This window comes from Dreissena polymorpha, chromosome 1 (assembly GCF_020536995.1).
Source record: "Dreissena polymorpha isolate Duluth1 chromosome 1, UMN_Dpol_1.0, whole genome shotgun sequence".
NCBI classification, from domain to species: Eukaryota; Metazoa; Mollusca; class Bivalvia; order Myida; family Dreissenidae; genus Dreissena; species Dreissena polymorpha.
In genome coordinates, this window is record NC_068355.1 from 177766167 (window position 1) to 177788888 (window position 22722).

General features: G+C 34.8%; 2 protein-coding genes across 2 annotated transcripts in view; both read right to left on the minus strand.

The window, feature by feature from the left end:
• The window catches only part of LOC127864619 (uncharacterized), a 42017-nt gene extending 41044 nt beyond the window's left edge, over positions 1–973 (minus strand). Inside the window, exon 1 of the mRNA XM_052404439.1 lies at positions 427–973. Within this exon, the coding sequence (XP_052260399.1) occupies positions 427–764 (338 nt within the window). The 5' untranslated portion in view covers positions 765–973. The remainder of the gene's footprint in view (positions 1–426) is intronic.
• LOC127862722 (uncharacterized) overlaps positions 1–22722 on the minus strand; it is a 185654-nt gene that overhangs the window by 39091 nt on the left and 123841 nt on the right. The window lies entirely within an intron of this gene.

Below are 22722 nucleotides of genomic sequence, written 5' to 3' on the forward strand. Positions count from 1 at the left end.
TCAAAATTTCAAATTTCTTAAACGGAATTTCGGCACAAAAAAATCCTGAAGAACGTTCTTTCAACCCACATGATCCCTATTGTTGTGTCGCCTGCTACAAAGTACAAACTGCGACATATAGTGATCACTTCTCCATCGTGTGTCTGTCTGTCACAACTTTTGTCATTTAGAAAATGCCTACAATAGACTTGTATACGGTCAGGTATCAGACATAGCAACGCACCAAAATGCGCCCTTTGATGCTTAAATTTGAAAAATTTCCGGGGTACGCCGGACCCCCACCAACGGGAGGGGGATACCCTCTCCCATACCCACCCCATCCGCCCCCCCCCCCCCCAATGTTAATGTGCCTCCGACGCCCCTGTTGCATACAGGTAATACAATGCAATAATTTATACTGATATAAAATAAGTAATAATAAGCTACCTGTGATTAAGTTCAACACATTTAGAGCAGCACAGCTGACTGTGGTCTTCGCAGTACTTTGTTATTTGTTCACCCTTGTGTATGACGCATGTTAAAAGAGAAGTCTCCATCTTCTTAGAAAGTGGCCACTTCATTATTTTATCCTTTCCATAAGAAGATTTTTTAAAAAACAACAAACCATGCTGTCTGTGGGATTTTATACATCTTCTGCAGAAGTATTTAAGACATGTTTTACAGTAAAAATCTGCATCTATTTCTACAGACTGTTCTTTCTCGCAGATTGTACAACAATAATATTTAACCAAATCAAAATTTCTAGAAAATGCAGATGTCGCCATTTTGATAATTCACTTTCAACAAACAATCTAAAATCAATTGAAATATTTATGTCCAAGTATATGTTTACAATAAATATCCCAGAAAACACACACAATTATTATTTAACACAGGCAAGTAATATGAAATTTTGAACTGAACTGAACAGCAACCAAGTTTACTGTCAAATGGCGCTTGTATGATAGGAGCAAACAGTGTAACTATGTATACTGTCACCTGACTATTGGGTACTGAGTGTATTGATTACTTTAAACTGCACAAAGAAGCTGTGTAGATAAAAACTTTATCCCAAAGTGTTTAACACACCACATTTTTAATTGCTCTAATAAATGCCCTGTTATGAACATAGAATTATAATGACAATAAAGTAGGTTCTTACATAAACCAATTTTAGTATAATATATCTGATCTTTTTCCTCAAACAGTATTTAAAACTGACAGTTAATATAATGATGCACATAATATGGAAGGGAATATCGGCCAGTACATGCATGCTGTTAGTTGATATTCTTATTTTAACTACTGGCATATGCTTTCTGATACATGGCAGTTGCATTTTTCCTAGTTATCCACACGCTTTTTGAAAATCTCCGCCGTCTGTCTGTCCGTCCGTCCTGGCCACTATCTCTTCCTACACTATAAGCACTAGAACCTTGAAACTTACACACATGGTAGCTATGAGCATATGTGCGACCCTGCACTATTTGGAATTTTGATCTGACCCCTGCGTCAAAAGTTATGGGGGTTGGGGTGGGGCCGGGTCAGAGATTTTCATTCATTTTTGTTAGGTTATTTTACATTTACTTCTTCATTTCTACACCGATTTACTTCAAATTGATACTGAACCTATCTTATGACAATCGGGTCAATCTCAACAATGCATGGTCCCCATTACCAGCCCTGGAGCGCCCCACCCACATTGACCACACCCACCCAAAATTGCCTTTTACTACAGTAGAATTGCAATAACTCGAGCTGGCGATTTCTCGAAAACTGGCGATTTCTCGAGCATTAAAGAAAGTTCCTAGCATTTTCCTTTAATGTCTATATAAAAATACCCGCGATAACTCAAACATGCGATTTTCGATAACTCGAGGTCGTGTGCCGGTCCCTGAAAGGCATTTCACACCTAATTAACCCACAATTATTCGAGGACGCTTTCTCGTCTGGTCGGTGCTAAAAATATTCGAGTTGTGAAAACAGCGCAATCAGCAGACAAAGGACGCTCGATTAGGTGTGAAGGTAGTTGCAGTTTGAGAAACACTGCAAATTGTCATCCTTTGAGAAGCAGATCAAAGCTACACAGTTTTAATGATAATTAAATAATTACCAGCAATCGATAATTATCGTGAAACGTCTTCCGCCATCAGTTCTGGGAAGCTTATGGGTTGCGACAATCTTCAATCCTTGACTTTGCGCAACACAAGTCTGACTAATGTACATAAAATGAAAAGTGTGAAGTGATTATGTTGTTTTTAGTGTGTGTTTTTTTCATCTAAATGTACGTACCTTGTGTGCTTCTTTAAAATAATTATGCTACAGTACAGCCAAGGCGGAACAAACATTATCCGCGGCTACGCCACGGCAAGATTATTAGTACGCGGTGGCCGAATCGTGTGTTCACACGGCGAATCGCCGTGGCACTAGGCATCGTTCCGCGCAACGACGCTGAGCCTATATCAACCTCGCGTACTTTCGCGGAGTGAATCCGCCGCATACGTTCGCGACGGATCAAGTGAATAGATATACATCTACATGTACATGTTCATTTGTGTAGCATAGAAACCTAGATTAACGCCACTTTCATAGTTATTAGTTTCATGTTATAAAGTGATATCATGGGCATTGTACAGTTTATAGGTGCCTAATCGCAACCGTTGTTTATTGTTTGTGTTTTCACTTATATACACTTATATTTGTGAATGCAGCATCAACATACTAAAACAATATCCAGGAAAGAGAAAGTAATGTATTTGTATATCAACCGTACTTTCGTTTTTCCCAACTTACGACAGAAAGTATTCGATTTACGATGTGAATTTAGTTTTAGTGCAGATTCGTTCAAACGACACAAAGACACTATTTTGTTTTACGGATCATTTCGGCTTAGAAGAATGTTTAGTCATAAAAAATATCTAATTTTATAAACAGCCGGTAGCAAAATGAGTTGCAGCTAATTGTCAGTAACCACATTTTCACTAACTCTTTTGACCTGTTTATTCTTTTCAGTTCAATTCAACAGTGAAAAATGCCCACAATATCACTTTAATATAAAAATAATAATGAAATGGTGCTGTTAATAGACGCACCCAAAGTAACTTAAACTACTCAAGCCGATTCTAAAAATGACAAAGATAAATTATTATTGAATTTGAATTTATACATGCCCTTGATTATCGTGTTTTGTTTTGATGACTTCGATTTTTGTTAATTTTTCAGGATTACAACAATTTGTTTATAAATGGGAATGCACTCACTAAAAACACAACAGCACACTTTTTTATTGACTATGTTATCTATTTTATTTATCACATTAAATATTATGATTTGACATATTATTATAAATGTTCTTTTATTTTTTTAACAACTTATCATTTAAAAAAGATTGTTTATTTTATGATACATGTACGCATCGACTCGGCGTCGTGTCGCAGATCGAGGCTTGCCTCGGCATGCCGCGGCGGACAGATGCGAAGGTTCGCGGCGAAATTCGACTTGCCGCCGCATACTTACGCGGCTTCAACAGCTGACGCGGCATCGACTCGTTAAGCCTTGCCGCCGCGGATCACGAAATATGTTTGTTCCGCCTTGGTTGTACTGTACATGTACAGTGAATATTGATGAGATATTTTTGATTATATATATGTTTTGTGTGTATGTTGAAATAATTAAATGAATTTACGATCATCTTAATTGTTATGTTTATTATACTGTAACCTTAAGCGATTTTTACAAAGCCTTTTCTTTCTCTAGCACCGTCTTAAATGTACATAAAGCGTTTGCGGTCAGAATTTAGCATTATCAACCGAGACAGTGAAAACAAATAATACCATGAATTACTCGAAACCTGCGATTACTTGAGCATCAATGTCGGTCCTGTGCTTCCTCGAGTTATCGCAGTTTTACTGTATAACTTCTTCTTTTCTACACCGATTTTCTTCAAATTGATACTGAACCTCTCTTACGACAATACGGTCAATCTCAACTATACATGGCCCCATAACCAACCATGGGGCGCACTGCCCACATAGACTACACCCACCCAAAATTGCCTTTTACTATAACTTCTTCGTTTCTACACTGATTCACTTCAAATTGATACTGAAGTTCTCTTATGACAATACGGTCAATCTTAACTATGCATGGCCCATTACCAACCCTGGGGCGCCCCTCCCACATAGGCCACACCCACCCAAAATTGCCTTATATTAAAACTTCTTCCTTTCTACACTGATTCACTTCTAATTGATACTGAACCTCTCTTATGACAATACGGTCAATCTCAACTATGCATGGCCTCATTATCCACCCTGGGGCACCCCGCCCACTTAGACCACAACCACCCATAATTGCTTTTTACTAAAATTTCTTCATTTCTACACCGATTCACTTCAAATTGATACTGAACCTCTCTTATGACAATACGGTCAATCTCAACTATACATGGCACCATTACCAACCATGGGGCACACTGCCCACATAGACTACACCCACCCAAAATTGCCTTTGCTATAACTTCTTCATTTCTACACCAATTCACTTCAAATTGATACTGAAGTTCTCTTATGACAATACGGTCAATCTCAACTATGCAAGGCCCATTACCAACCCGGGGGCGCCCCTCCCACATAGGTCACACCCACTCAAAATTTCCTTTTACTAAAACTTCTTCATTTCTACACTGATTCACTTCTAATTGATACTGAACTTTTCTATTAACAATACGGCCAATCTCAACTATGCATCGCCCCATTACCAGTAACCCTGGGGCGCCCCTGGGTCAAACATGCGGCGTGGAGATACGTGTCGGCCTCTGCCGCGACATTTCTAGTTACAATTGATGTGCAAACATTCCATATTCTATGCCACAAATTGATAAGTTTATAATCACTTCATAATTTATCTATCTTTACTTTGTGTGTGTTATTGACAACTGAAGTTAAACTTTCGAAATTTGTATTAATGCTATTTCTAAAGATGTTCTTTGTTCTTTGTTTTACTATGTGCATTTGGCTATGCTGCTACTGAATTTAACTAGCTGTTAACATCTTTGTGGATCTATAGTACTTCTAAAGTCGATTGCTATTGAGTCTCTGATTCAGAATTAGTCTTCTTTTCTGCATACACAGTCATTATATAATATTTCACGTTACAAAAAAGGGAACCAGTATTAAAACCCCAAAATTCCAGCACACATTACTATTGATGGGTGATCACTCTTAACATCAAAATAGACCTCTGATATCAACCGTGATACAGCGACTATATCCAAATCCTCCGGAATGTGGTGAGCTAGTAAAAAACGTCCCCGTCTACATAGTGTCTATTGTTTTGACCAAAGTGATTTAAATCCCACTCTCAACACCTTATTCTTGTCAAATTGATTCGATACTTTTGAAAATTGTAATTAGGTACACTTATGTAATTAGTATTATACGGCTATTGTATATCTTTGTTTTGAGCAATTATTGATGTTGAGATAATGGGTAACTCGTATTCTCCAAAATTTGCATTAGCAAAGAAAAAGACAGTTACACATTCAGCCTCGTTATGAAATCCTATATAGCAGTAATACTAATAAATCATTATTATTTGAACTTGATTTTAAATCGACATCAAAATCCATTGAAGATATAGCTTGAGAACTGATATTATTATCTGATAAGAGTATTCCATTTCATAAACAGTTATTCAGGTGGTATATCAATGGTCCCCATTAAAATGCTGAACCTACATTTTTTTGCACTATCGTGATTTTTGCTCTGTGTAGGGCAGAAAATCAGTGCGCACATGCCCAGAAAACGGTGAACCACCTATCAAAACACGCCAAACTGGCCATATGATAAAATGCTGAACTGTGATTGTGGAAATAAAATAATGCAAACATTTGAAGCAGATACTCAAAAATGGGAAGCTGAATATTATTGTAAAATGCGAAGCCAAATAATTTTTAACTGCTGCTTTTTGCATATAGTTATGAAAATGAAACAAGTTGCTATCTTCAATATTGCAAAAGTATTAATAAAATAAGCGATTTGGGCCACATATATTTGACCTCTGACCTTGAAGAATGACCTTGACCTTGACCTTTCACCACTCAAAATGTGCAGCTCCATGAGATGCACATGCATGCCAAATATCAAGTTGCTATCTTCAATATTGCAAAAGTATTTATAAAATAAGCGATTTGGGCCACATATATTTGACATATGACCTTGAAGGATGACCTTGACCTTGATCTTTCACCACTCAAAATGTGCAGCTCCATGAGATACACATGCATGCCAAATATCAAGTTCCTATCTTCAATATTGCAAAAGTATTCATAAAATGAGCGATTTTGGCCACATATATTTGACCTCTGACCTTGAAGGATGACCTTGACCTTGACCTTTCACCACTCAAAATGTGCAGCTTCATGAGATACACATGCATGCCAAATATGAAGTTGCTATCTTCAATATAGCAAAAGTTATTGCAAAATGTTAAAGTTGGCGCAAACAGACCAACAAACAGACCAACAGACCAACAGACAGGGCAAAAACAATATGTCCCCCACTACTATAGTGGGGGACATAAAAATAGCCCTCCTGGAAAGTTGTGTTTTTGTAAGTTCGGCATTTGAAATGGGGACCATCGATATGCAAATGTGAAGTTTACAGTACATATCAAACTAAAAATAGTATTAAATTACTTGTAAATAAGCAAATTGACTTTCATACATTTAATAATTCAGTTTGTACAGCAAATTATACATTAAAAAAAACGTTACCGTTAGACAACAACTAATATTATGATATATTATGTTCAAGATGTTTACCATCAGTGTTCTTAAGTTTTTCATACAAATTTTATCCCCCACCAACGGCAGAGGGATATAGTTTTGACGTTGTCAGTCTGTCAGTCCCTCCATCTGTGTGTCACAAACCTTTTTTTTATAGCCGTGGATATCAATTCAACGAATTCACTTGTTATCCCCCGCCAAAGGCAGAAGGATATAATTTGGCATTGTTTGTCCATCCATCAGTCCGTCCGTCTGCTGTCAGCCCATCTGTCAGCCGGTCAAACACTTTTTAGTTATGGTGGAGGATATCAAATCAACAAATTTGCTTGTTTCAAATTGCTCTCAGTGTATCAAATACCTATCGCAATACTGCTGAATTTTTTTGCCCGTTCAAAATATAAATCAGTAAATTTTAAAAACATGAACTACGTTTGTGAAACACAATGCCTTCTACTGCACTCTGAAACAGCACAGCAGCTAGATCTATTATAGAGAAAAGTTTCAAGTCCAAGTCATGTTACTTCGTCAAAAATCAAAATGTTCAAGAACGAAACTCAAAGTTGATCTGTAAGTCAATTTCCTGCTATGTATAATAGGCTGGAAAACAGACCCGATCCCAAAGCAAACGGACCCAATCCAAACCCGAAATTATAAAAAAAATCCCAATTCCCCACTCCCCCCCCCCCCCCTTAGAAATAAGTGTGTTATGATTATTAGACTCTACATGTGTATATCTCAATTTAATTTTTTAAACATCCTACATGATATATAAATAAAATCTATAAAATGTTTTCCCAAAATGGCCAGGAAAATAAATGTTGTGTCAATAGTTGATGATGAAAAAATCCCAAAATGGTCCTTTTTGTTGATACAAAAAATTCCCAAATTTGCCACTTTTCTCGATAAAAACAAAACTCTATTTAACCAGATTTCTTTTGCAAAAACGGCTAGAAAACTCTATGGTAATGTAGGTAGACTCATACACCAAAACTTCAGTGTCTGAAATAGTTTAAAACCGATTCCAAACAGACAGACTGACAGACAGACGGACTGACGGTGAACAGCGAGACTGCCATATGCCACTCTATTGGGGGCATATACACACAATTGACCATTCGCCAGCTGTCAATCAAACTCAAGCAATACTCAATTAGATTTCGTTTGTTGTGGCCACAGTGTACGACAAACAAAGACTGTCGGAGTAATGGATAAAGCGTTTTATGAATACACAACTCAGTGGGCTGTGCAATCGCGTATTTGGCGACTGGTCAATTATTTTTAATTTGAAAGTTATTTTCATTTTAGTAACCTTTTCATAGGTTATGGTATAATATATCTTATATTGAGCTTGCATGGCCATTTATCTGAACGGAATTCACTGGGGAGAGATATATTCAAGGCGTAATGGCTCTCACCAAGTACGTTTCTTTAATTCTCAATGACAGGATCAAAGAAGCACCTATAGCTTTGTATGAAAGACCTATTGAAGAACTATACATGCACACACTAATGGCTGCTTTTTGTATGATATAATATCTTTTTAAATTTCAATTTAAAGTTGCAAAGTCATTTGAAAGTGACATAAATTCAATTAATTTGTAAAGCAACTTAGTAAAACAATAGTTAGTTAGTTACACTAATTACGATAACAATTAAGGACCAATAATGGATTAATAGTTCATGTTATCAATATAATTATAAAAACTAATCATTATCGGTCACATACTTCTTATTTAAAATACTCAAACATATTGAAAATCCACAGATTATAACAAACAAGATGGTCTGAAAAGCCCAAATTCGCTCACCCCAGATACAAAGGAACTGACATGTTCTGTCCAGCCCAATTTCATGAAGAGTGAACTATAAATGTAACTTTAATAGTGCTAACAAGATTTTAATATAGCTATATAAGGATTATTGCAAGCCCCCCTTGTGGCCATGTTTTTCAACAGACCAGAACCATTTTCAAACTCATCCAAGATATCATTAAAACAAATCTGACCAAGTTTCATGAAGATTGGACAATAAATGTGACTTTCAGAGTGTAAACAAGTTTTTACCTAAACCATAATTATAAGAAAAAATGTGCTGCCCACTGGCAGCCATGTTTTTTAACAAACCGGAACCATTTTGGAACTTGACAAAGATATCATTGCGAAAAATTTTTTGACAAAGTTTCATGAAGATCAGACAATAAATGTGGCCTTTACAGTGTTAACAAGGTTTTACGAAATAAATATATAGCCACTAGGAAAAAAGCCAACCAAAACCATCTTTCTTACTCATCCAGGATATCAAATATTCTGATAAGTTTCATGAAGATTGGACAATAAATGTGACGTTTGGAGTGTTAACAAGTTTTTACTACAGCCATACATGTATTATGAAAAATGCCCCAACCCTGGTGGCCATGTTTTTCAACCAACCAGAACCATTTTCGAACTCGTCCAAGATATCACTGGGACTATTCTTCTGACCAAGGTTCATGAAGATAGGACAATAAATGTGGCCTCCAGAGTGTTACCAAGGTTTTAATATAGCCATTTAAGGTAAAATGCCCAGCCCAATGGCTGCCATGTTTTTCAACCAACCAGACACATTATCGAATTCGCCCAAGTTATCATTAGGACAAATCTTCTTACCAAATTTCATGGAGATCGGACAATAAATGTAACCTCTAGAGTGTAAACAAGGTAAATATTTACGCCGCACGACGCCAAACACACAACAGACAAGGCAATCACAAGGTGAGCTTGTGCTCAGGTGAGCTAAACATGTACTTGAGAACCTCATTATTATCAAAGATGGACCACGTTTGACCAACTCTTTGCCAAACACTTTTTAAATAACTTAAGTGTTCCTCAATATTGAAATTATGACACTTCATTTGAACTTGCATATTCAATAAAATCACTATTTCACACCAATATTACTCTGGCCCCCACTTCAGTTATATGCAAGTAAAAATCTATTAGTAATATTGAAATTATTTAACTATCTGTAAACGTGCAATTAGTTCATAGGCTATTATTATCACTATGACGCCATTACCAAAATGTTGATCTTAAATGGATTGTACAGATTGCACATGATTTAAGTCATTTAGAGGAACAAATATTTCTACATCAGTAAAATTGACTTGAGCTTTGGCCAGACCAACACCAAGTGCAATCCACAGTGCCACTATAAAAGCATACATCGATCTAAATTTATAGAAAGAAAATCATTTGCGTATTAAGAGTAATACTCTTTAAATTTACCATGAATTCAGCCACCAACTCAACATGAATTTATAAGCAGGATCATTATATAAGGTTTCTAAATTTCAATGAATAAAGTTGCTTAATTTGTTGCAATTGAGTAATTCCAGATTTTCATAATGCCGTCTTGACAGAGTTGTCGTTCGTGCGGGACAGTATACCTACTTCTGGTTTCAATATAAACACTAGGAAAATACTACTGCTGCATCTTTGAATGCCACAATTTTATAAGCAGAGTCAGTACATTTTCTGAAAAAATTACCAAAGGACTAATAATTAGTAATTATACAAAAACAGACTGGGAAAGAGCAAATAGCCAGAAGAATTATATTCCAATGTTTTATAGACAGGTTTTCTCAGACCACTTCCCAGACGGTATCATGCCAAACTTTGTCGACCTAAAGAATCTTCAAAATGAGAATTTACCTCAACAAAGAGTTTTACTACAGCATGAACAAATCAGCTTTAATTTCTACAACCCCATCCAGAACTTTAAAACATTGTTTGTCTAGATCATGATGAATTATAACACAAATTGGGACATACAATTATGATTTCAACAAATAAGCATCTTGTTTGGAACACAGTTTGAATGAAAAATAACAAAATTATAACAATATATATATTTGATAGTGACATATTATTTTCAGAGAAGTTGACATTTCGTTATTAATTGATTTTTGTTTTTTCAAAATGATGTTTTCACTAATTAATATCATTAATTCACACGCCACCTGTGATTTGGAATGAGTATATACCAATGTGCATGTACCGGTAATTTTTTTTGGTCATATTTTCATTCACTTTCGAGATACACTTTAACCGTCAACAATGATGAAATTAGTATAGGAGTGAAATAAAGTGTTGTAAAATATATATCTTATATTGTACTTAAATTAAGCAATTTCCTCATCGAATTGCTTCATCGAATTGTGAAGGCCTTTGCAAACAGTTTTGGATCGAGATGAGACGCCACAGAACTTCTGTGGCGTCTTATCAGGATCAAAACTGTTTGCTATTCTGATAGTATTCTTTGAAAAAAATCAAAGATAATGCTAATAAATTGTAGCAATTCAGCAGACGCCATTTTAGCAGACCACAAATTTCCAAGCATGCAAAGGGTTAATTGCTTTATAATTGATAAAATACAAATCTGTTTTGATAGTCTTGGCAAGGTGGTATATGTGACTTTTATAGTGACTTTAAAAAGATCTGTTTTTCATCAAAATGTAACATTGAAGGACATACTGTAGCCACTTTTTTCAAGGTGCAATGTATTAAAAATGTGTTATTCTATCTCTACATAATTCCTCTTTGCTATAAGATTGTAGTGGGAAACTTGTACAGCTTTGTGCACTGCACATGTTTTACAATTTTAAATATTAAACCATCACAAGCTTAATCTTGTTAATTTTGTAACTAATAGATTTTGGTTTGTATTTTCTTTTAATACTCGAGCAACACTTGGCGTGTTTCATTTTTGAATTACATATAAAAGATGTTGATTTAATAGAGGAATATTAAAGTGCCTAGGCAGTGACATGGGGGATTGGACGACAGATTAAGATTTTTTTAATTTGAAGATTGACTTTGCCAGAGTTTTTTTTAATTCAGAAGTTCATTTTGTCTTAAAAGGAATTACTTGCAAAAGACATATTTGCGTGTTTGTGCATTTTCATTTGTAACAGAAACTGTTTCGGATAAAAGAAAATTATGCAACTATAATTATATTCGTATGAATGAAATGCAGGTCCTTTAATAAATGTGTTTATTGCTAAAGATTTGTATGAGAATGTTTAGAACATAATAAATTTCATTGACATTTATTATTTTGGTCATGAAATATACAAAGAACTTCATACTATAACATTTTTAGCAAAGTGCATTTTTGGTCACCATCTTTTTTTTTTCTTTTTTTTTCCGTCCTCCTACTGGACATGTTTTGAAAAAAAATCCGAAAATCTTTTAATTAAAAAACTCTGGCCTTAGGGCTGGCTACTATTTTTTTATGTAAGTTGGTAATATAGGTCCTTGAGTGTTTTTGTCAAAATTTGGCAGGTCTTCAAAATTGTCAATGTATTTCTTTATTGTGTTTATTAATCCTTGGTACAATAGGAAGTCTACGTTTGTTCCAACTTGTGTATCCAAAGATTCTTTGGAAATAAAGTAGTTTCTTTCTACCATTATGTCTCTCACAAACCGAATACCTCTTTCATATAGACATTTGATATAGATATAGCTATTGCTAATTTTAAAATTATGATTATAAAAAAGAGGCATATCCAGAATATCATCACAATTCAATATTGGCAGCTTTTCAATATTTCAATATATAGTTTTTCAAAACATCAAGCCAAAATTTATTTTTTAAGTGCAAGCATATTTTTTCGGCATACATTTTACCAGTATTGAATACTATTTTAAAAACTATTAACGATCTAGCCAGTGAATAACAATTTCCTTTGTAACAAAAAACTGTTTATTTGCCATATTGTTTATAGTCGACCTTTATTTAAAGCCATGGATGGTTTTATGTAATATGCAAGGGGATGTTAATAACATTTACCACACATATCAGGGATATTCTTTAACCCATTTATGCCTAGCGTCTAGAAAAAAGGCCTTGGCAAACAGCGTAGACCCAGATGAGACGCCGCATGATGCCTTTGATACAACAGTAAACCTAAAAAAACAATATTATTTCAGTCAGTCTCAAAACAGTTACAGTTTTTTTGTGCAGACTTCACAGGCTAATCTGGTACAATACTGTACTCAAATGCACTTTTTTTTACAGAGCACAGCTTAATTCTTTGTTACAAGCTATGTTGAGCTAATGATTTTGCACATTATTTTTTTTGCACAATTTTATATTATGTTACTTCTTAAAAAGTTCTTCTGGTTTTGATGTTTACATAGAGCTATTATATGTTTTGTAAAATGTTGTGTTTATTCATTAAATACGGTCAATTAATGTAGAAAATACCATGATACTTATGTTCATAGATCTTTGTTCTTTTTCTTTTTGATCATCAAATGAAGTTAAATTATGCTTGTATATGCAATGATTAAACAGAAAATGTTTATTAACCAGATTTTCCGAAGGAAAAAAACTGGTTATTAGATTGGCGAATGCGGGCGGGCTGGCGGGCTGGCGGGCGGGCGGAACAAGCTTGTCCGGGCCATAACTATGTCGTTCATTGTCAGATTTTAAAATCATTTGGCACATTTGTTCACCATCATTGGACGGTGTGTCGCGCGAAATAATTACGTCGATATCTCCAAGGTCAAGGTCACACTTTGAGTTCAAAGGTCAAAAATGGCCATAAATGAGCTTGTCCTGGCCATGACTATGTCATTCATTGTGAGATTTTAAAATCATTTGGCACATTTGTTCACCATCATGGGACGGTGTGTTGCACGAAAGAATCACGTCAATATCTCCAATGTCAAGGTCGCCATGACTAAAAATAGATTTTTTTTAAAACAAACTTACAAAGGGGTTAATATTGTTTGTTCATTTCAAAAGTTCAGTTTGAGTTTTCTCCCTTTATCAGATTTTTTTTTCACAATGAAAACCTGGTTGTGACAATTTTGTCCCTTGTTGCACATAAATTATAATCTTCCCAGTATGACAGTCTCCATTTTGGTTGTATTTAACAATTGATCAGAGAACATGACTTCCCTTGAAAACAATATACAACTTTTTATATTTAACATGGTCTAGAGATGATACAAGATCATTTAGCATGAAAACTGAGCAATATTTCATTTTCAAAGAGAAATTCACATCATTGATAAAGACTAAAGAAAAGCCTGCTTTTGTAGTCTGCTCTAATTCTTTAATGTGGTTGCTGGGTTTCACACTAATAAGATTTTAATTGCCATGGTGATAAGCAAATAGTTAAAATATAGGTCACATGCTAAATAGTCATGCCTCAGTTTTCAAAATGTGGGCACCCCTTTGATCTCATGTTCTGAAAGTTATAATTATCTATTGTAGGAGGGGTACCAGCTTTAATATGAATGGGTTAATAACATGTACTTATATTTTATTCAATTCCTTTTATAGTGTGTGGTAAAAATGTCATTAAATCAAAATAAATAATCTTCCTATGCTTAGGTTTGCATCCCAACATCTAGGGGATTAACAAGTTAATAGATAAATTATTGCTTCAAACATCATGTGTTGGATATAAAAACTCTTTGATGTCAGTTTGAAAAAAGATAGAGGTTTTTATCTGTAACAATATATTTTGGCTACTTAAAAAATGGGTACATATATAAAACTGATTTCAAGTTTGAACAATCCTTCCATGTGAGCCTTGCTGTAAGGGGCTTAATACATGTGTTTAAAGTGTCCTCCCAGAGGCAAAGGCTAAACAGATGAGACACGTTCCACCTAAACTGGATTTTCGTTCAGAAAAGACTACCTACAAACATAAATTTCAATAAAAGTGGAAAATATCGTCCCTGAATATCCTGTGCATACTGCACAGGCTAATCTGTGACGACACTTTACGCACATTCATTAAGACCCGTTTTCTCAGAGTGAGGCTCATATATCCCAGCTGTTATGCATTGCTATTTTTCGTACACACATAATTAAATATTCGTTTGTTTTCTGCATTTTACTAAGACGTAATCATGATTAAAGATAATAAAGATAATTATGGACTATCATGAGGTTTTTTTATATATAAAACATACATATGTTACATTTATGTTAATGAATAAACACACACAATGCATATCTCGTCAGCCAAACAACTCAAAACAGGCATAAGATTTGTTTATATTTCATCATTACATTTATATTCTGACAGAACATTATTTGGAAAAACACGACCTTCAATAAAAAACTGAAATAGATGTACTGCCTTTAGAACTCAGTTTTGTGAGGAAAGTTTCATGTTGTGAGGTTTTTCTCATCAAGTTTCCGAATTTACCTTGTTGATCAGTCCTTTTGTATGGTCAATTTATCTTGTTTTAATCAGACAGAACAGTAATCTGATAGTGCAAGGCCCACATGCATTCCATTTATGGTCAATTAAAACTGTAAACCTGGGCTCAATGATATAACGAGGGCACGCTGGCTAGGTGAGTACAGTTAACCTGCAAGTATGCTGTAGTTCTGCTAATAATAACACCCATCAGTACTGCTAAAAAATACATGAGCCTCAATCTGGGAAAACGGGGCGTAATGCAAGTGTAAAGGGTTGTCCCAGATAAGCACAGAATTGGCTCAATAGGGACGCCACTTTAAACATAAGGGGCTATTTCGTTCAAAGGAAGTCTCTTAAAAGCAAAATCCAGTAAAGGCAGAAATTATTATCCCTTATAAGCCAATGCTGACTGCACAGGCTTATCTGGCACAACATGTAACGCACATGCATTTAGCCCTGTTTTCCCACAGCAAGCATGTGAGTCCTGTCATTGGATTATTGCATGTACGTAAGGTGCCATCCCAGATACCACAGTGCAATCCAAACAGACGTATCAAAGATAACAATTAATATTGTGAAACAATTATTATTAATCACCAAACATTGATTTTCGCATATTTCGTCAGTAGACAGATTGGTGGATTTAAGTTGCTTACCAATAATTATGTATAGTGTTAAAACAAAAGGAAGACTGAAATACATTAATATGCAACGTAATCCACGCACATATCCTGCACACAAATTGAGAAAAAATCAAAGTTGAGACAAAATATTGACCACAGTCTATTTGTGATACTAACACCCGTAATACCAAGTCCGTACTTTATCTTGACTTTCTTCCTGCTGCTAAGGCTAGTATTCCATCTATCCGCATCCGTATCCGCATACGAATCCGCAAAATCATAATACGGACGCTATATTCCATTTATCCGCATACGTCGAGCGTATCTTTATTTTTGTATATGGATAAAACTAAATATTATAATTGAGATAATTATTATGAAGGACAGGCCTGAATTTAAGTAGATATAAGGTACAAATCATCATTCTCTCTGTAAAAGAATACAAATGGTAAATACCTGAAACATCTTCTTTAAGTGCCTAGGCTATGTTTTTCCAAACATTTGAAGTAAAATCCCGATATGCAGGACTGAGTTAGTTGTATAATTCCGGGTAATTTTTCACGAATTTGATAGTTTTTCAGTTGATTTTTGAGATGACAGCTACTCTCATCATGCTAAATGCCGTCTGTATCTTGTCCGCATCCGCATTAGAATGCTCACTTGAGCGTTCTTAGAGCTCAACATTAATCTAAAAACCAGCATGCCCTGCCGGGCAAGTACTTAGAAAAATCTACTTGCCCTGTACGTATTAAGCCACTTGCCCAAACATGAAATATCACATTACCTGTAAACCTCATATTTTTTAATAAAGATTAAAATGATACACCACAAAACATTTTTTATTTTTGAACATTAAGCAAAATGATTACAGCAATTAAAGTCTAAATTAAATGCTCCGAGTTCTTTTTTTGCACATGCCCAGGCGGACAACTAGATTATAAAATAACTTGGCCGGACCCAACTTTTTCTTGCCAGGGGCAATAGGACAACCGTTAATGTTGAGCCCTGGAACTTCTTTTGCGGACGCCTTTTGCGCATGCGGACATACGGATGCGGACGAATGGAATAAAGTGCATTTCAACTTGTTCTATTTTTTTGCGGATGCGGATATGCGGATGCTGATTCAGACAGATGGAATACCAGCCTTAATCTATCAGAAGGGAGAAACTTGACCTTGCATGGAGTGTACTTTTAGGGGATATACAGTAACATCAGGTTGCTATCAATCTTTTTTATTTTCAGAGGTCTAGTGCATGTTAATGGCTCATAAAACTTAAATATGCTCATGCAGAAGGCTTTAGCCAATCTAGTAACCAGACCCATTTTGTTTAATGACCTGTCATTAAAATTACACACCAAAACATGGTGCATGCTTTCCTTTGGATTACTGCATGCAAAATAATACAGACAGAGAGTAAATTTTTCGGCGTAAGCTGTCTTAAGCCAGCTTTTCACCTTAGCCTGACCTTTGTAAGTGTCCAATAAAATTCCAATAAAATTTCCCGCGGCTAGGTACGAATGAATACACATCATTTATTCCATTGGCTGATTTGAGTATACCACCAGAACATTGGAAACATATCCGCGTCTTTGTAACACTGTTTTACTGTATGAAACAATTTTATCTCGAATGAAAAGGCTTAATAGATAGAACAGTTTTACACTCAATTCTCGACATCAATACAGTTTGTGCGTACACCTTTTATTTTCAGAGTATTACCAGCGCAAGAGCGTTTATACTTAAAAGGCTATGTTCTCATATTTAGTACTTACTTCCTTATTCCTTAACATGTTAACATGTAAAAGTATAAAGAGCACTGGAAGCGAGGCCTCACTTTAAAGCATTGCATTTCAACCCGCGAGGTATATTGGGTCAATTCGCGGACATTCAGAGTTTATATACAGGTCATCACCGGAGTTGGCGGCCAGTAAAATAATCGTTATATAATAAAGACGCTATCCGTGAACTAGGTGACCTGGAATTTTCTTTAGACCAGAAATATGTTAAATGAAGATATTCAGCAATATAATTATGGTATGTAAATAATAGATTCTTAATGTGTTTTCAACAATACAATGATAAATATTATTGTTGATAAATTTAACAATAATTATTCGTCCATATTGCCTAATGTACTAAAGTGATATTATGAGCATGTAACAGTTTATAGGTGTCTATCGCAACCGTTGATTATTTTTGATGTTTCTACTTCATATACACTTATATTAATTAATGCAGCATCATCATACTAAAACAATATACCAGAAAGAGAAAAATAATGCATTTGAATATCAACCGTACTTTCGTTTGACAACTGATCATGCGTTTACGAGTTGAACCTAAATTTAGTTTTAGTGCAGATTTGTTCATACGACACAAAGACACGAAATTGTTTTACGGATCATTTCAGCTTACAGGACTGGGTGGGTCACGTAAGAATATCGAATATAAAATATATTTTTATAAACAACTGGTAGCAAGGTGAGTTGCAGATAATTAATCAGTAACCACATTTTTACTAACTATTTTGACCTGTTAATTCTTTTCAGCTCAATTCAACAGTGCAAAATGCCCATAATATCACTTTAAGCATTTGCACGATGATAATTGATACTGTTAATAATCGAATCAAATAGCAATGCCCGACAAACCACTAAAACAGGTTTGTTCGAAGAACGCGCCTATAAATACGGATACTTCTCGTGTGGCCGGTTGACTCATATGTTTAAATTTCACTTCCATTCTTCTTTTGGTTTTCTGTTTTGTATCTATAGGTTTATGACCAGCAATATGTTATAATGTAAAATAAGCCGCGAAAACTCCCCGTAACATCCCGTACTGCGTGTGATGCAGCTAAGAACTGCACAGAAAAAGACATTCGCTATCCTTGATCTCATTCATTAAACTATTTACGCCGTATATCTTTTTTAAAGATATTTCTTGTTAGGAATAAGCATTTTAATAATCTAGCTTCAATGTATTGAATTTATAAATGTTAACATAACAAGTGATGGAGAAAGTTTTTATCAATTACAATCATGAGATGGAAAACATAATGTTAAGTACAATAAACTCATATCAAGAGCAAATACTTTAGTCTTATTGCTTATTAATGGATACATGTGCATTGATTAGAACTTTACTTTCAACTAATATTAAACTGTTTCTTTTGTGGAGTATAGTTTCTTGCCAACTTTGATAGCATTATGCTGTTCCAGTAACAAACAACAAAATAGAACATCAATCAGTTCTTACCTACAGTGTCAGTTGTTTCTCTTTCATAGCATAGTGGTGAACTTTACAGGTGAGAGAAACATCTTCATAATACCTAGTATTTTCGTGGACAATTCATTTTCTGTCAGGAATTCTTACATACCATATGAATTACATTCTGATAATAATGGAACCAGACTATTCAAAATGTTTCCTACGGTTAACAAGGAAAACAAAGTATGGGTTTGCCAAAAATCTTAATGAGTTCTATCAAATACTTAGGGTTCGGCAATGTTTGTACATCTTTTATGCTTGAGTGTTCTTTGTTCAAATTATCTGCTTTATAAGGGTGAAATGACAGATCAAAGTTTGAAACTATTTGTAATTTTGTTCTTAGGCCCTAATGCAATATTTTTTAAAGTACTTTATGTGTTACATACATGTACATGTTAATATACGAGTGCACAGCCTATACCAGTTTTGGGGCGTTACACAATTTACAGCTCTGTATTTGTCAGTTTCAATTTACAATGTAATTATGTCCCATTATATTTGTTTTATTTATCACACAAAAATATGTATTTGAATATGCAACTGTCTATTTCCGACACTTGCAAATAAGCCTCACTATACGAAATAATGGTTTTATGCACATGCCTAAAGTGTTGTCCCAGATTAGCCTGTGCAGTCTGCATCTGCTAATCAGAGATAAATGCAACCTGCAAAAAAATATGACATTTGATAGAATGGTAAGTAAAATAGCTCTGATTTCTCCAGGTGTAGTGAAAAAATGTATAGTATTTGTGTTAATAGGATGATTCATACCCAACCACTGACCAGGTGATATTGCTTCAAGAGATATGATATGTCTTCAAGCTGCAGATATCATACAGATTGATGTAGGAACAAGGTCACATCTCTTGTACCAGATACCTAGATTTGTTTTGATTCTGGATTTGTCATCATAATATGAGCTACGTTTTGGGAGAACTGTGCTAAATGAATGTACGTAAATTGTTGCCCAAGATTAGCCTGTGCAGTCTGTTCAGGCTTATCAGGGACAAAACTTTTCACTTTGATGGACTTTTCTTTAAAAAAATCTTCTACTTAATTGACAATAAAATTAACAAATATTATTTCAAATTCGCAAATTTTCGTTTTAGTTATAATATTTGTGAGGAAACAGTAATACTGAACATTTACCTGATGCTCTAAAATATCCGTCATATGCATCTTTTGACGATTTAAAAACCTGAAAATTATAAAGCGTTGCAGCGCGAAACGATTAAATAATTTGGAGAGTTTTGTTGTTGTCGTTAAATTATGCGACACTACGAGAATTACTTATATTAAGTAAAAAATACAACAATCATAGTATGAGCACAGATGGCCTAGCGGTCTAAGCGATAGACTTTTACTCCAGGGGTCAGTGGCTCGACCCAAGTTGATGTTTAATTTTGTTTCTTTCATTAATTGTAATCTTGATTTTTACTAGAGCTTTTCAGATCTAATGTTTACATTTATCAATATAAAGAATTTAATGATAAACTTCAATACATGCCAAAATCTATGAAAAGGCCCCTTTAAAGGTAAGTCTCTTCTTATTACAAATTAAGTCCAGGCAGAATCATCATCATCACCAACAGCATTTTATTTAAGTTATTAAACGCTGATTAAGACCAAATATGGGATTTAGACATGTTGTATTTAACTGTTTTAGAGATCTACTATGACCGCCCCACCCCCCCTGGCACACACACACAAAATTTGCTGACTAAATTACTAATGTTTCAATAATGCACCATGTCCATATACAACAAAACCTCATGTACTGCACATCCAACAGGGTGTTTGCAGTACCTCCAATTTCTGCTGATAAGGTTTTTCAGTTTAAGAACTAACCTCTATGATTTTCAACATAAAATTGCTGTACACTTTATAACACAAAATTATTTTATTTATTGATAGTTTGTTAACATTGTATTGGGAAGCAACATTCTGCTAAAGATCTTGTTGGATGTGTTTTGGCATTTTTACTGATATTTATTACAAATCCCCAATAATCAAGTAGATATGCCCCAGTTGTAATGTGTATTTTCAATTTTATGATGTCCTGCGCTTGAGGTGGATTTATGTGAGGACCTGGAGTGCGTCCCAGCACGCCTACCTACTTTGCATACAAGACTTACATAATTTGGGACGAAATTTGAATTATAGCTGAAATTTCAAGCTATTTAGTTGTTCCCAAAAGACATGCCCCTGTGATGTCTATGATTCCAATATAGTTTCAGCCCCTGCTGTGACCTGGCACAGGGCATGTCAGAACTGAATCTGAGTTATGAAACCCAAGAGCATGTGCATTGAAGCACTTTGGAATATTGGAGATAGGCGGGAGATAATGCAAGGCTATAAATTACTGAATATGTTTAAACAATATTTAAAAATGCAATTTTTCAAGAATAACGCAGACAGGCTTATTAATTATTCATTCTAAATACATATAAAAATTATATTGTAACAATTAATTTCATCCTCTTCGCCTGTGGTCTCAAATGGCGTTTTGTAGCTAGTGGGTTTATCACAGGGTGGCTTGCCCTACGCCCAACCCTCCCCATTTTTTTAGATGGGCTAAGGGCTGTCATTGACTTTTTTATGACTGGGAAAACAAAATGCCAAGGAATCAAGATCCAGTAAACCAAATTTATCAATAGGATAGCTGTTAGTAATGTCTTAAGCCAGTGTATAGAATTAATATCATTGTTAAGTCTTTACAAAATTGAACTCTTTATAATTGATCAAACAGCATCTATACCCATTAATTTATTGGGACCAAAACAATTGTTCTGTAATACAAAGAAGAGGTGACATAACAAGTTACAAAGAGAAGCAAAATCTTTAGACATCAAAGTTAATGTAATTAAAACCCAATCAGTGCCGGTGAATATTATGTGTACAATAAATATGCCAGCAAGCTGTTGTGTTTAGTCAAGCGGACATATGCATCCCAGACGAAAATGCCATCAAACTTATTTGCCACCCTTGATATTGACTCTCTCAAACTTTTATGTATTTAAGTTAGGATTATCTGATGTAAGATACGCAAGTACTTACGAAAAAATGCAGTAGAAGAATTTTTTATTTTAGTGCTCAACGACTAACAAGTTATACTTATCAGTATAAGTACTCATCATGGTTACTTTTATTATACAAATTCAAATGGCTTTATTTTTATTCATTGATAAATTATAATTTATCCGCACTATGGGAAAACTGGGCTTAAAACGTGTGTGTGTAGTGTCTTCAAGATTAGAATGTACAGTCCGCGAAGACTGATCGGGGACAGCACTTTCGGCTTTAATGGATTTTTTTTTTAAAGGAACTCTAGTCTGAACAAAAGTCCAGTCTCGGGGGTACATTACAATGCATTAAGTCTGGTTTTCCAAGAGAGTGGCTCAAACCAGTTATCAAAATATCATGAGAGAGAGGAATGACTCAATGTCTGGAGAGTAACTGGCCATGTGGACACTTAAACCCTTTGCATGCTGGGAAATTTGTTGTCTGCTAAAATGTCGTCTGCTGAATTTATAAAATTAGCATTTTCTTCGATTTTTTTCAAAGAATACTATCAGAATAGCAAACAGTTTGGATCCTGATGAGAGGCCATGTTCTGTGGCGTCTCATCTGGATCCAAACTGTTTGCAAAGGCCTTCAAAATTCGTTTTTTTAACATGTTTTTATTCAGTATAAAAAGTCAATGAACTCTGCATTGTTGCTGAATATACAATGCACTTGAAAATATGCTGATTGAAATTAAAAACAAAAAACAACTTAAGCATCAGTATCTGTTCTTTCTGAGCAAAAGTGGCATTTATTGTTAGTGAAGAAGATACATTTTCAAGAATAAACATCAGAA